The 13,403-nt window shown below is 45.0% G+C and overlaps 1 protein-coding gene and 1 long non-coding RNA gene across 9 annotated transcripts in view; one reads left to right on the top strand and one right to left on the bottom strand.

Moving 5' to 3' along the window:
• On the top strand, positions 1-12,442 carry LOC129051208 (uncharacterized). Its single transcript, XR_008515295.2, has 3 exons — positions 1-112; positions 8,618-8,845; positions 12,212-12,442. It is a non-coding gene; the product is annotated as an uncharacterized LOC129051208 (long non-coding RNA).
• The window catches only part of FBXW10B (F-box and WD repeat domain containing 10B), a 35,876-nt gene continuing 24,269 nt past the window's right edge, over positions 1,797-13,403 (bottom strand). For 3 of the 8 annotated variants that reach the window (XM_054536233.2, XM_054536235.2, XM_054536229.2), the window contains 4 exons: positions 12,438-12,580; positions 11,019-11,177; positions 8,411-8,682; positions 1,797-2,676 (listed from right to left, as the gene is read on the bottom strand). In XM_054536233.2, the coding sequence (XP_054392208.2) occupies positions 1,856-2,676; positions 8,411-8,682; positions 11,019-11,177; positions 12,438-12,580 (1,395 nt within the window). In that variant the 3' untranslated portion in view covers positions 1,797-1,855. Of the gene's footprint in view, positions 2,680-5,972; positions 6,030-8,410; positions 8,683-11,018; positions 11,178-12,437; positions 12,581-13,403 lie in introns of all 8 variants that reach the window. The other 5 variants (XM_009251319.4, XM_054536231.2, XM_054536230.2 and 2 more) reach the window with 5 other exon arrangements.

Raw genomic sequence — 13,403 nt, forward strand, 5'->3', positions numbered from 1 at the left:
GGGCGAGCGGGGGCGGGGCGAGCAGCCCGGACACGGCGGAGGCGGAGCCTGGAGCAGGCGCGAAAGGGAAAGGCATCGGGGCCACAGTGGGCTCTAAGTGGAAAGCTTCATGGTCTGTTTTGCGGAAGTATTTGCTGTCCACCCAATGCAAATTCTAAGGTCGTTCCCCCAGCGTCGCTGCCCGGAATGCAGGGGGGCGGGGTTTTATTGTATAATATAATTTTCTTTAAATATTTTACAAAGACTTACTCCTGTACAGTATTACTTTTGTACCTTAAATTGTAGAAGCAACTTTTTAAAATATGTTCTTGCAGAGAAGTAAAACGTTAAGAAAAACAAGGCAGGAGGACTCTAGAGTAACTAATGGACGGCATTATTATGGGAGGTATAACCTTAGACGCCAGGAAACTAAGGAATAGGAGTTGAGACCTCGCACCCTGGAGCTTAGGCGCCTGGGTCCTCTATTGCCAATCATATCACCAACCTTTATGTACTTCTTTCGTCAGTCGTAAAGTGGGGGTGATAATGGTTTCCTTACAGTGTAAGTATCTAGTAAATTGGAGACGTTATTCTTATTACAGTTTTAAGTCCAGCCGCTCATGCTGTGATCTTGCCTGAACAAAGGATGTGAAATTAAGCGGCGTTACGTCATCTTTGAAGCGGTGATGATGACAGTATCCTATCTGTGTGGCCTATTCAGACTGCTCTTGGCATAGTGGTATTTGCACGTTTCCTTAATTGAAGGGATTCTATTAAAATCACAAATTTTACGTGGCTGTTTGCCAGTGCCATTTAAAACCTAATATTCTAATAATGAAAGGGGAAAAAACACACACACGTTTCTCAAAGGCGAGACTTTTCGGCAGCACAATTGCATTCGTGCCCTTGGAGATGAAAAGCTGATAAATTTGGGGCCTGTATGTCCAGCCTGCCCATGGCAGGTTTTCAGTGGTCCACTCAGTGCTGTGGAGTTTTGTGTTGTTTTTTGTAGTTTTTGGTTTTTTAAGGCATTGTGTTTGAATTCATTACTGCCTTTTAATTTTTAATAGCTAATTTTTAAAGCTAATTTTGTATTTTTAGTAGAAACGACGTTTCACCACGATAGGCTGATCTCGAACTCCTGACCTCAGGTGAGCCACCCGCCTCAGTCTCCCAAAGTGCTGGAATTACAGGCATGAGTGAGCCACCGCACCTGGTCAAGGCGTGAACTTTCTAATGGGCTATAGTTCTTGTAGTGGGCTGCACTCTTCTAAATTACCTGGTCCCTGACACCATAGTCCAAAGGTTTAAGCAGAAACCTCAATGCACTTGATGTTACTGGCCCTCTTTGTACAAAGGATAAATATGCTAATTCTCTTCCTTAGGAGTTAGCCCTGAGAAGGAAAACCTCAATGTCGTCAAATGCAACAGGTCAACCCCACTGAGGGCTTCCCCTTTTAAAATCTTAATGGGTTTCATCAGGCTTCTATGCAAAAATACCAGAAAACTCCAATGCATTACCGTGATACAATCCCATAACCTCGTTTGCCAGAAGAACTAATAGCACTAAATTGGTAGTGATGAATGGTGTCTTAATTTCCAGTGATCATCTCCCTGTGCCCCATCAATGAAACTGGGCTTTCCTAATGCTCACTAAATTGTTTTCAGTGGGACTACAGATGCTAATCTCGCCCAACCTCCTTCTGTTTTCTTATTTTGATGATATCAAATATTTGGCTCAGAGGAAGATAATTGGGAGTTCCCACATTAATTACCAGGAAGAAACAGTCAAAAAAAAAAAAAAAAAAAAGGCCAAATAGCAACATCTGCTTGGCTTTCTGTTTATTGTAAAACATTGTAATTTCCCAAGGCTGGTTTAGATAAATACATTTTCTCCAAGTTCAGGGGCGGCTGTTTTCCCTTGTTTCATGAAATTATCAATAGGCAGGCCTTTGATCTTCCTGATCCATGCAGCTTTGCTGGCTTTTCCTGGATCAACCACTCCAGTGGACTCCCTGGTCTGATATTCCTTCATCTTGGCTTCCTGGTGCTCTTTCTGCTCTTTCACGGTCAACAGCACGAACTCAGTGTTCACTCTAAGAGGATCAAGGGCTGTGTAGATGCGAGGCCGTTCTTTCTTAAGAGACAGGGTAGCTGTGCCCACTTGTGGCGCCAGCATGCGGTTTGGTTTAATGACCTGCATACTGGTCAGGGGACCCGTACTGCACACAGCCCTTTCAATTGAACTGGTCATTTGGTCTCCACCCTTTAAGCCGCCAGAGAACCTGGAGCGGATAATCATGGGCTGGGGTATGGTGGACTGGACTCTAGGACTGTGCAAAGAGATCTTCAAGTTGGGCTGCAGTTTCTGGATTTCAAGGGGCATACTGGTTTGTTTCACATCTATAGAAGGATTGCTGAATCTCAACTGATCAACTGCACGTTGGATTGATTTTCCTTTGAAATTCAAGACCTTCCTTGGGTATGAAATTGAAGGTCCCCAGACATCAATAATTTCTGTTTGGGGCCTACAGGGATAGGCAAATTCCCCGGAATTATGGGCTTGCTGCAGGGCGCTAACAGTCAGGAGGAATTGGTCAGGTGACATAGGGATTTTCCAAGACTTTTTCTTTGGGTGACTGAGCGGTTTTCCAGGAGTTTCCAATTGTCCTTGTTTTTGTGCCTTCTCCACATCATCTGCTTTTTCAAAAAAAAGAAAATTTTAAAAAATGGGCATTCTATGAAAAATATTAAGTACATATGCATTAAGTACTTGGGCATTCAAACTTCGAAGCACATTGAGGTCTTTGTTGCCCAACAGGTATGCCATCATACAGGCAAGCATCCTCAGTGGTATTAGAAATGCTGATACTAGAAACAATTTAATAAAACAAATTTGTTTGTTTGTTTGTTTTTGTTTTTGAGACGGAGTCTCGCTGTGTCGCCCAGGCTGGAGTGCAGTGGCATGATCTCGGCTCACTGCAAGCTCCGCCTCCCGGGTTCACGCCATTCTCCTGCCTCAGCCTCCCGAGTAGCTGGGACTACAGGCGCCCGCCACCAAGCCCAGCTAATTTTTTGTATTTTTTTAGTAGAGACAGGGTTTCACCATGTTAGCCAGGATGGTCTCGATCTCCTGACCTCGTGATCCGCCTGCCTCGGCCTCCCAAAGTGCTGGGATTACAGGCGTGAGCCACCGCGCCTGGCCAATAAAACAAGTTTTTGCTAAAATGCTAGTATTGAGTAAAGAGTATATTAGCCTCTAAGTGTGCATATTTTGAACGCAACAGATATGATTTCAATGCTACACATATTTTTGAAAATGTGAAGTTGAGGCTGGGCGCAGTGGCTCATACCTGTAATCCCAGCACTTTGGGAGACCCAGGCAGGTGGATCATGAGGTCAGGAGATCCAGACCATCCTGGCTAACACGGTGAAACCCAGTCTGTGCTAAAAATACAAAAAATTAGCCAGGCGTGGCGGCGGACGCCTGTAGTCCCAGCTACTCGGGAGGCTGAGGCAGGAGAATGGCGTGAACCCAGGAGGCGGAGCTTGCAGTAAGCCAAGATCGCGCCACTGCACTCCAGCCTGGGCGACAGAGCAAGATTCCGTCTCAAAAAAAAAAAAAAAAAGAAAATGTGAAGTTGGGAATGACGTTCACATCTCATTTATGATTCACACAAAGCAGATCTTATAAATTTATAGTAGCATAACTATTTTTCAACAATAATTATGTTGCAAAATTTGATCTTTACCTTATTAATCAAATTTGACTCCAAATAATCTTGAACGTTGCCCAAAATAAAACCTGTCTTCAGGCTGGGTGCGGTGGCTCATGCCTGTAATCCCAGCACTTTGGGAGGCCTAGGTGGGTAGATCACCTGAGGTCGGGAGTTCGAGACCAGCCTGACCAACATGGAGAAACCCCATCTCTACTAAAAATACAAAAAAATTAGCCAGGCATGGTGGCAGGCGCATGTAATCCTAGCTACTCAGGAGGCTGAGGCAGGAGAATCGCTTGAACTCAGGAGGCAGAGGTTGTGGTGAGCCGAGATCACGCCACTGCACTCCAGCCTGGGCAACAGAGTGAGACTCCATCTCAAAAAAAAAAAAAAAAAAAAACTGAGTGAAATCAAGATGTCAAAATCTTCCCTATTCTCCTTGCAAACTCAAAAAGAGACTTTTTCTCCTTTTATAAAAAAAGGAATTGTGACGAGCTCATTGTTTATTAATTTGTCTTTTTTCAAATGTTAATGTATTGTGGATCTCTTTCCAAGTTAGTATATACAGATCCTCATCATACAATTTTTAGCTGTATATAATATTCCATACAATAGATTTTTTTATTACTTAGCCATTGCCCATTGATGGACATTTAGTTTGTTAATGGTCAACCTAGAAGAAAATGCAGACCCCATTTTTACTTATACAAGCAAGTACAAAATGCCAGCTAACACCCAGAGTTGGCACAAATGCAGTGGGGTCTCTCATGCATTGCGAGTGGGAGTGTAAATTGATATAGTATTTTTCAGGACAACTTTGGCAATATCTTTCTAGTTTTTGAATGCACTTATCCTTTGGCTTAGCAGTTTCACTCGTAGGACTTTACCCTTCAGGTATACCTGTACAGGTACGCTGACATAGGTATATACAAGGATGACCATTGTTAGCGCAGCCCTCATAAAATAATTGTTTTCCCATCACCTTGAAACCAGTCTCTGCACAGAGTTTGTTCCAAAGAAACACTATTATAATAGCCAAAAATATTTGAAAGACATTTTAAATTTTTACCAATGTCCTTAAAAAATAACAAAGGGACATTCCAGTCATGAGTCATGATGTCCAGAAACTTTTTTTTTTTTTTAGACGGAGTCTTGCTCTGTCACCCAGGCTGGAGTTGCAGTGGCATAATCTCAGCTCACTGCAACCCCCACCCCTCTCTGGTTCAAGCAATTCCCCTGCCCCAGCCTCCCAGGTAGCTGGGATTACAGGCACATGCCACCCCGCCCGGCTAATTTTTTTATACTTTTAGTAGAGATGGGGTTTCACCATGTTGGCCAGACTGGTCTCAACCTCCTCACCTCAGGCAATCCGCCTGCCTCCACCTCCTAAAGTGCTGGGATTACAGGTGTGAGCCACCGCGCGCGGCCACTTTTTTTTTTTCTTTTTTTTTTTAAGAGGCAAGGTCTCACTGTCACCCAGTGGTGCAATCATAGCTCACTGTAACATCAAGCTCCTGGGCTCAAAGGATCCTCCTGCCTCAGCTTCCTGAGTAGCTAGGAGGTGCGTGCTACCATATCTGGCCAATTTTTTGAATTTTTGGTAGAGACAAGGGTCTCACTAAGTGGCCCAGGCTGGTCTCAAACTCCTGGCCTTAAGGAATCCTCCCACCTTGGTCTCCCAAAGCACTGGAATTACAGCCATGAGCCACTATGCCCATCCCAGCAACACTTCTTAAAAGGTGCATCCCCATCTCTCTCTCTCCCTTATCTCTTTATCTCACATATATAGCACCTGCCCCAAATCTCTCTCCTTCCTAATGAAGTCTCTTAAAATCCTCTCTGAAACCAGCCCCAACTGCTTCTTCTCTCTTTTTATTGTGCCCATTTCTCAGATTGATGACATAACAGTCCAAGAAGTGAGGAAGCTGGCAGGCAACAGAGGCGGGCTGTCAGCCAAAAACTGGAAACGCAAACCTTAGAAAGGTTCTCCCTCTGTGGCCTCAAGTCAGAAAAGGGACAATTAAGGAAAACCAGTCACTCTTGGGAGAAGCCAGGCATTGTATTCATTCCAGCTTCTCAAAGACAAGCAAAGGTAGTGGCCTGCTGGAAAACAATACGAAACTAGAGTGAGAGAGAGAGTTTGGATCTTGCCACTAATTCAGAATTAAGTATCACTGTTTGTCTTATCTCCTGCTATGGATTTTGCTTCCAAATTCTCCTGCCCACCACGCATGCCACTTGTTCTCTTATGAACAGAACACACTCTCTTCTTACCATCTCTTTGGGGTGATTTTGACTTTCCTTGACTTTGAAGTTCCTCTGTTAACACTGCTAAATTGAGATTGAGGAAGAAGCTGTAGTCATTATATTACTTCAATTAGGGCATAAAATAATATAATCAATAATAATGGGGGCTGATAATTGGACTGATTTTTATACAAAATATCACTATCTTGTTTTTTATGGGTACATAATTATGGAGTACATGTGATATTTTGATACATGCATAAAATGTGTAATGATCAGATCAAGATAATTAGGATATCCATCATCTTAAACATTTATCATCTCTTTGTGTTGGGAACATTCCAAATCTTCTCCTCTAGCTATTTTGAAATATACAATACATTATTGGTTTTTTGTTTGTTTGTTTTTTGTTTGTTTTTGAGATTCAGTTTCACTCTTATTGCCCAGGCTGGAGTGCAATGGCGCGATCTCGACTCACCGCAACCTCCACCTCCTGGGTTCACGTGATTCTCCTACCTCAGCCTCCCAAAGTGCTGGAATTACAGGCATGCGCCACCACACCAGCTAATTTTTTTGTATTTTTAGTAAAGACAGGGTTTCTCCATGTTTGTCAGGCTGGTCTCAAACTCCCGACCTCAGGTGATCCACCCGCCTCAGCCTCCCAAATTGCTGGGATTACAGGTGTGAGTCACCGCGCCCGGCTATACATTATTGTTAATTGTAGTCACCCTACTGTGCAACCAAACACTGGAACTTATCCCTTCCATCTAACTGTATTTTTCTACCAAATACCGTATTGTTCATTGTCGTATGAAACCAAGTAGTTACCTGGAGTCTGAAAAGTAAAGAGAGTGTAACAACCTTCTAAACTGACGTATGTGACAGGGAAAAGTGAAGCCCTGGAAGTGAGTCACATAGCGCAGCTGTTTTCCTGCTCTGGTGCGTGACCATTCCTTCCAGACCTTTGTGCTGAGGTCTTTTCCGCTAACCAGACTCTCTATTCTTCATTGAAACCAAGACTAAATGATGTGGAGATAGACACCCTTGTGATTGTCACCTCTTTACAGCAGAATGTTAAGCAACTCCCCTTGTGATTGTCACCTCTTTACAGCAGAATGCTCAGCAACCATTAGAGTGTAATCAATAGTAGCCAATCTAGTCTTACATCTGTATGTTAGCCTTTGTATGGAAAACTGAATTCTGTCCAGCACCTCTGTTATTTAAAGGATCTTCACTTTTCCCCACTCCAGGAGCACTGGTCACTGGTCTTTGGTGTCCCTGTGTCCCTGGATGCTGCCCTCAAACTTCGCACTCGGGTAAACTCTTTTAGCTAGATCCTGAATCTTTTGATTATTTTAGGTTGGCAAGTCTAAGGCCTAAATTGCATCCTGATTCCCCCTCCCACCCACTTTTCCTACTGTTAAGCATTAGCTGACACTCTCAGTTCCCTCCTCTCAAGAGATAACTGACTATTTGTAGTGTGATATGCTTGGGGGTGATTTATCGTTGTTCTCTATAGATCCGTGGATCCAATTTCACATGCCAAATATAGGGCTGGTAAAAGGAAGGAGTCTTGCTACTCTAACCCAGACATAATGTATTATTTGGTTGTCTTATTAATGGCATTGGCCATGCCTGCACTCCCACCTACATACACACACACAAACACACACACACCTGCTTTATACGTAAGATTTTCCAGCTACAAACATTATCTCTCAGGTCTAAAAACAATACATTCTGCATAGATCATTTTTCTGCTTATAACAACTTCTGTCTCTGTCTTGAAGAAATAGTTATGTAATATATATGTTTTGAATTTGGGGGATGCGGGTATTGGTTGCTTGCTTTTTGTTTCAGTGGTAAGTATTAAGGCTAGTCTTATCTACTGTGCAAAGATTCTTATAAGTTTGAAAATCTAGCTCTTGCAGGCCGGGCACGGTGGCCCACGCCTGTCAGCACTTTGGGAGGCCGAGGCGGGAGGATCACCTGAGGTCGGGAGTTTGAGACCAGCCTGATCAACATGGAGAAACCCTGTCTCTACTAAAAAAAATACAAAATTACCCAGTCGTGGTGGCGCATGCCTGTAATCCCAGCTACTCAGGAGGCTGAGGCAGGAGAATCGCTTGAACCTGGGAGGCGGAGGTTGCGGTGAGCCGAGATTGTGCCATTGCAATCCAGCCTGGGCAACAAGAGCGAAACTCCATCTCAAAAAAAAAAAAAAAAAAGAAAGAAAATCTAGCTCTTGCAAACCAGGATGTTCCCTTTAACTGGCTGATAAATTGTTTGGTGGATCAGAGAGAATGGCTCCTACCTTCCTGGAGGGTTAGGATTTATATCCTCAGGAAACCATTGGCCAAAATATTCCACAAAGGAACCAGTCCTCCCCATCTCCCACCACCCCCACCAAACCCCGACCTGCTCTGTGGGTTATCACTGAACTTGCAGGTATTTCAGTTTTTTACCTGAAGAGAACTTGGCCGGCTTCAGGAGTACTCGGGACTTGGGAGGTTTGCCTGGTAGGAGCTCTTGGATCACAGTTTGTTTACTGGATACAGACTCTCTTGGGCTGTGAACCTGAACATTACACTTAGAGAGAATTTCCATGAGACCATTTTCTTCTTTTTCCTCCTCTTTCTCCTTATTCTTCTTTTGTTTCGTTTTTTCCACAGCATACTGCCACTTTATGTGCTCAAACTGGAACATGAGAACATTGCTCTCTGTGTTGACCACCATCCTGGAACCGAAACAACAGAGTTGTCCACAAAAGGAGTGTGGAGGCCACCAAAAGATACTCTGCAGTTACCATCCCACCCGGTCTTTAGACCAAAGGAACAGTGCCCAGTGATGACCAAACAGACTAGGAGTGTAGGTGGCTGGAGGGTGGAGAGTGGTGAAAGGTATGAGGCTATGCAGCAGAAGTCATTAGCTTTGTCACTCTTTTCTTTAAAAAACAAACATGATCGGGGCACATATGTTCCGATTGTTTCACTTCTCAAGTTAAAAATGCTTTTTTATCTTTTCGTATCTTTTTATTTTGAGAAGGAGTCTTGGTCTGTCACCCAGGCTGGAGTGCAGTGGCATGATCTCAGCTCACTGCAGCCTCCACCTCCTGGGTTCAAGCGATTCTCATGCCTCAGCCTCCTGAGTAGCTGGGATTACAGGCGAGCACCACCACGCCCAGCTCATTTTGTGTTTTTAGTAGAGACAGGGTTTCGCCATGTTGCCTAGGCTGGGCTCAAACTCCAGGACTCAATGATCCACCCACCTCGGCCTCCCAAAGTGCTGGAATTATAAGCACGAGCCACTGCTCCTGGCCTCAAGTTAAAATGCTTTTAAATGAATTTCTGTTCCTGGAGTGAGTGCCAAGTACCTAGGGTGCCAAGAAGGTACTCTGCACACAGATGTCTTGAAATTCACTGTTTTTATTTGTTTGTTTGTTTGTTTTAAGCACAGCTTCCAAACCCAATATTACTGTTGCTGCTGGGAATGAGGAAAGCTCTCTAATGGGGAGGCCTCCTCTCCTTCATAGACCCTCCACACAGACACCACACACTCCATGCTGTCACTCCAGGATCTCTGCACACACTCTAGATGTAGACGGAACATCTATACTTTATCAAGTGAGATGATTTCTAACTTCTCTAATCCCCACTTTAATGCTCCATAGACAAAGAGCTCCAGAACTTGCCCTCCCTGTCCCCTTCCTGCGCCCCCACAGCACTGCCTCCCTAACCTACCAGTTTTACAAGCAAGCGGCTTTCCCCTTTCTGTGCTCTTCCCTTAACTATAAACAAGAAATGAAAATACTCTGTACAGGTTTCTTTCTGCTCCAAAAGGCTGCAATGTTAAGACCTTAACCAACAGCATAAACTCTCTAGAAAAGTAACTTGTTTTGGCTGGAACTGCTGGAACGGAATGTGGGGTGTCATTCCAATAAGAAATCCCTTTTAGACTTACGTTCACTCAAGCCGAAAGGAAAACACCTTTCTTTGGATGCTGTGAGTAAAAAATGGTCAGAATTTTTTGTTGTTGTTGTTGTTTTGTTTTTTTGTTTTAACAGCATGACTGAAAAGTGTTCATTTATTGAGCTTTATTACCAGGCTGCCCTCTTTAAGATGGTAAATAATACTAATAAAGTTTCACTAAAAGGAAGGCAATATGGTTCAGGGACATTAAGAGATGTCTCAAGTGAGCTTGAAGTAGAATTTACAGGTTAGTTCTATTTGGTTATTTTCATATAATAGCACACTGAATATACGCATATGTAAAGCACGGTACTGTATACGATGCAGTCAGTCATGGTACTGGTTTTGTAAGCTCACCAGCTCAGCTCTCCCCCACTGTACCCCCTGCTGCTGCCACCCCTCACTGTCCTATATGTCTCTTTGCATTAGAAGTGAGGCATCAAAGATAGCTGATAGAGCTCTCAGGCAGCCAAAGGCATGATCAAAGAGCGAGCAGGGGCTGCACATTGGTAGAACTGTGGTCCTTACAAAAGCGTTATGTTGCACCCACTGCAATTCCCACAAACACCTAGGATGAATTAAGAGTCAAAACAGGCCGGGCGCGGTGGCTCACACCTGTAATCCCAGCGCTTTGGGAGACCGTGACAGGTGGATCACGAGGTGGGGAGTTCAAGATGAGCCTGGGCAAGATGGTGAAACCCCATCTCTACTAAAAATACTAAAAATTAGCCGGGCATACTGGTTGGCGCCTGTAATCCCAGCTACTCGGGAGGCTGAGGCAGAGAATTGCTTGAAACCGGGAGGCGGAGGTTGCAGTGAGCCGAGATCGCACCACTGCACTCCAGCCTGTGAGACAGAGTGAAACTATGTCTCAAAAAAAAAAAAAAAGTCAAAATGAACCGTTGATTGCTTCCTGATTACTGTTTTGTGCAAAGCCCTGTTAGTCCCCACCACAAGACTATTGCTCCACCCAGCCAAAATTGTAGAGGCATTGCACACTCCCTCCTCCTGACAGCAAATCCAGGGCTGGTATCCCAGGGGAGGAAAAACATCAAAAAATCCAACAGAATCACTCACAGTTCTGACCTCCACACCTGCCACCCACCTGTTGCCCTGAATAAAGACGGACAGCACAGGATCACCTCTGCCATTGGCTTTTATCACCTTCATACAGTTCCCGTTGAGGAAATTGTAAATTCGGATCTTGCCATCTGCACAGGCACTGATGACCCGGAGGAAGAGAAGCGACACATCGAGCACCTCCCTGGAAGGGAACAGAGCAGCAGGCAGTACCCATCCTCTCGTAAAATGCCTGGGTGTGTTTGTAGGTTGGGAGCATTTTGTGTGTGATTGAACAGCACTGGCCATAACTGGCCTTGAAATGGTGTTTGCTGTCTTTTTTTTTTTTTTTTTTTTTTTTTGAGGTGGAGTTTCACTCTTGTTGCCCAGGCTGGAGTGCAACGGTGCGATCTTGGCTCACTGCAACCTCCACCTACCAGGTACAAGCGATTCTCCTGTCTCAGTCTCCCAAGTAGCTGGGATTACAGGCATGCGCCACCACGCCTGGCTAATTTTTTTATATTTAGTAGAGATGGGGTTTCACCATGTTAGTCAGGCTGGTCATGAAATCCTGACCTCAGGTGATCCACCCACCTTGGCCTCCCAAAGTGCTGGGATTACAGGCGTGCGCCACCACGCCTGGCCTGCTGTCATTTTATAATTGTGGAAGTAAACCATGAGCTTCTGTCAAGACATACCTCTTCCCATTCTGCAGCTACTTTCCCTGCAATTAGGTCACAGGGCCACAAGATGACAAAACAAAAAGGCCGATGTCACAATCTTTTTTTTTAATCTAACATATAGATGATCATGTTTGTCTCTTGCAATTTGATTCCTAGCGTTTACTTATACAATAGTCATGCTGAGAATTATTTAATGTTTTGATTCTTTTTAAAATAGTATTATTGGCTGGGCAAGGTGGCTCACGCCTGTAATCCCAGCACTTTGGGAGGCCAAGGTGGGCAGATCATGAGGTCAGGAGATTGGGACCATCCTGGCTAACACCGTGAAACCCCGTCTCTACTAAAAATACAAAAAATTAGCTGGGTGTGGTGGTGGGCACCTGTAGTCCCAGCTACTCAGGAGGCTGAGACAGGAGAATAGCGTGAACCCAGGAGGTAGAGCTTGCAGTGAGCCGAGATTGTGCCACTGCACTCCAGCCTGGCAACAGAGCGAGACTGTCTCAAAAAAAAAAAAAAGAAAAATTCAATAACTTCTCAAAACCCCCACTTCCCATAGTTACTTCACAAGAGAAACAAGGGAGAGTGGAAGAGGTTAACAGTCAGACAGAGAAGATGGTGGGGAAAAATGGGTCCCAGGTGGAAGAGGAGGGAAGCAGAGAGGGTGAGGTGCAGAGAACACGATGTCTACAGGGAGCAGAAGGTCTGCCAATGATTGCAGTCTAGGCTATGACGGGGAAGGGAAGGACACCAGGTTCATCGCTCCGGGCTTCACAGACACCTACTTGGGATGCTTGAAGGCTATCAGGCAGCGCTCGTACTTCCCCACCATGCTCCAGGCCATGACCAGGCCATCAGTGCTTCCTGAGAGGAGATGCCACTGGTCAAAGAACAGGCATTTCACGGCTCCCTCGTGGCCATTGAGAGTCTGCAAGAAAAGATACCACTGTCTTCAACTCAGACTGTGACTCCTCCAAGGACCAAAGCTGAGGCTTCTTCAGATGAATCCCAAAGCCATCCCCCACCAATCTGTGACTGCCATTCACTCGGTAGGTACCTGAGCTAGTCTTGCTTTTGCTCTAAGAAGGCCAATGGAGGCCAGGCGCGGTGGCTCATGCCTGTAATCCCAGCACTTTGGGAGGCCGAGGCGGGCGGATCACAAGGTCAGGAGATTGAGACCATCCTGGCCAACATGGTGAAACCCTGTCTCTACTAAAAATACAAAAATTAGCTGGGCGTGGTGGCACACACCTGTAATCCCAGCTACTCGGGTGGCTGAGGCAGGAGAATCGCTTGAACCAGGGAGATGGAAGTTGCAGTGAGCCAAGATCTCACTACTGTGCTCCAGCCTGGCGACAGAGCGAGACTCTGTCTCAAAAATAAATAAATAAATAAAACAAAAAAATAAAAGAAAAAAAGAAGGCCAACAGAGTCCATTCCACATAGAGCTCTCTCTTGGGTTAAGGAGGAATGGGATCAGGGTGGGGCCTTGCTCCTGGTGGGTCTGTGTTTGAGGCAGACACTACCTTCTTGGAGCACCAGAGAGAGCCAGAAATCACTGTCCTTTGCTGTCAGAAGGACGAAGGTAAGGTGTGGAATCCCAGCTCCTTGCCAGAACCCAGAGTGCACATGGGCCATCCCTGTGCCTGCAACCGCTGGATTGGCCATAGTGACAAGATTGTTGGAAAAATTCCACAGGCCAAGCCAGCCACTTTTCACTGTGATCCTGTGTTCCTGCTGCAAATCATATA

This window comes from Pongo abelii, chromosome 19 (assembly GCF_028885655.2).
Source record: "Pongo abelii isolate AG06213 chromosome 19, NHGRI_mPonAbe1-v2.0_pri, whole genome shotgun sequence".
Taxonomy (NCBI): domain Eukaryota; kingdom Metazoa; phylum Chordata; class Mammalia; order Primates; family Hominidae; genus Pongo; species Pongo abelii.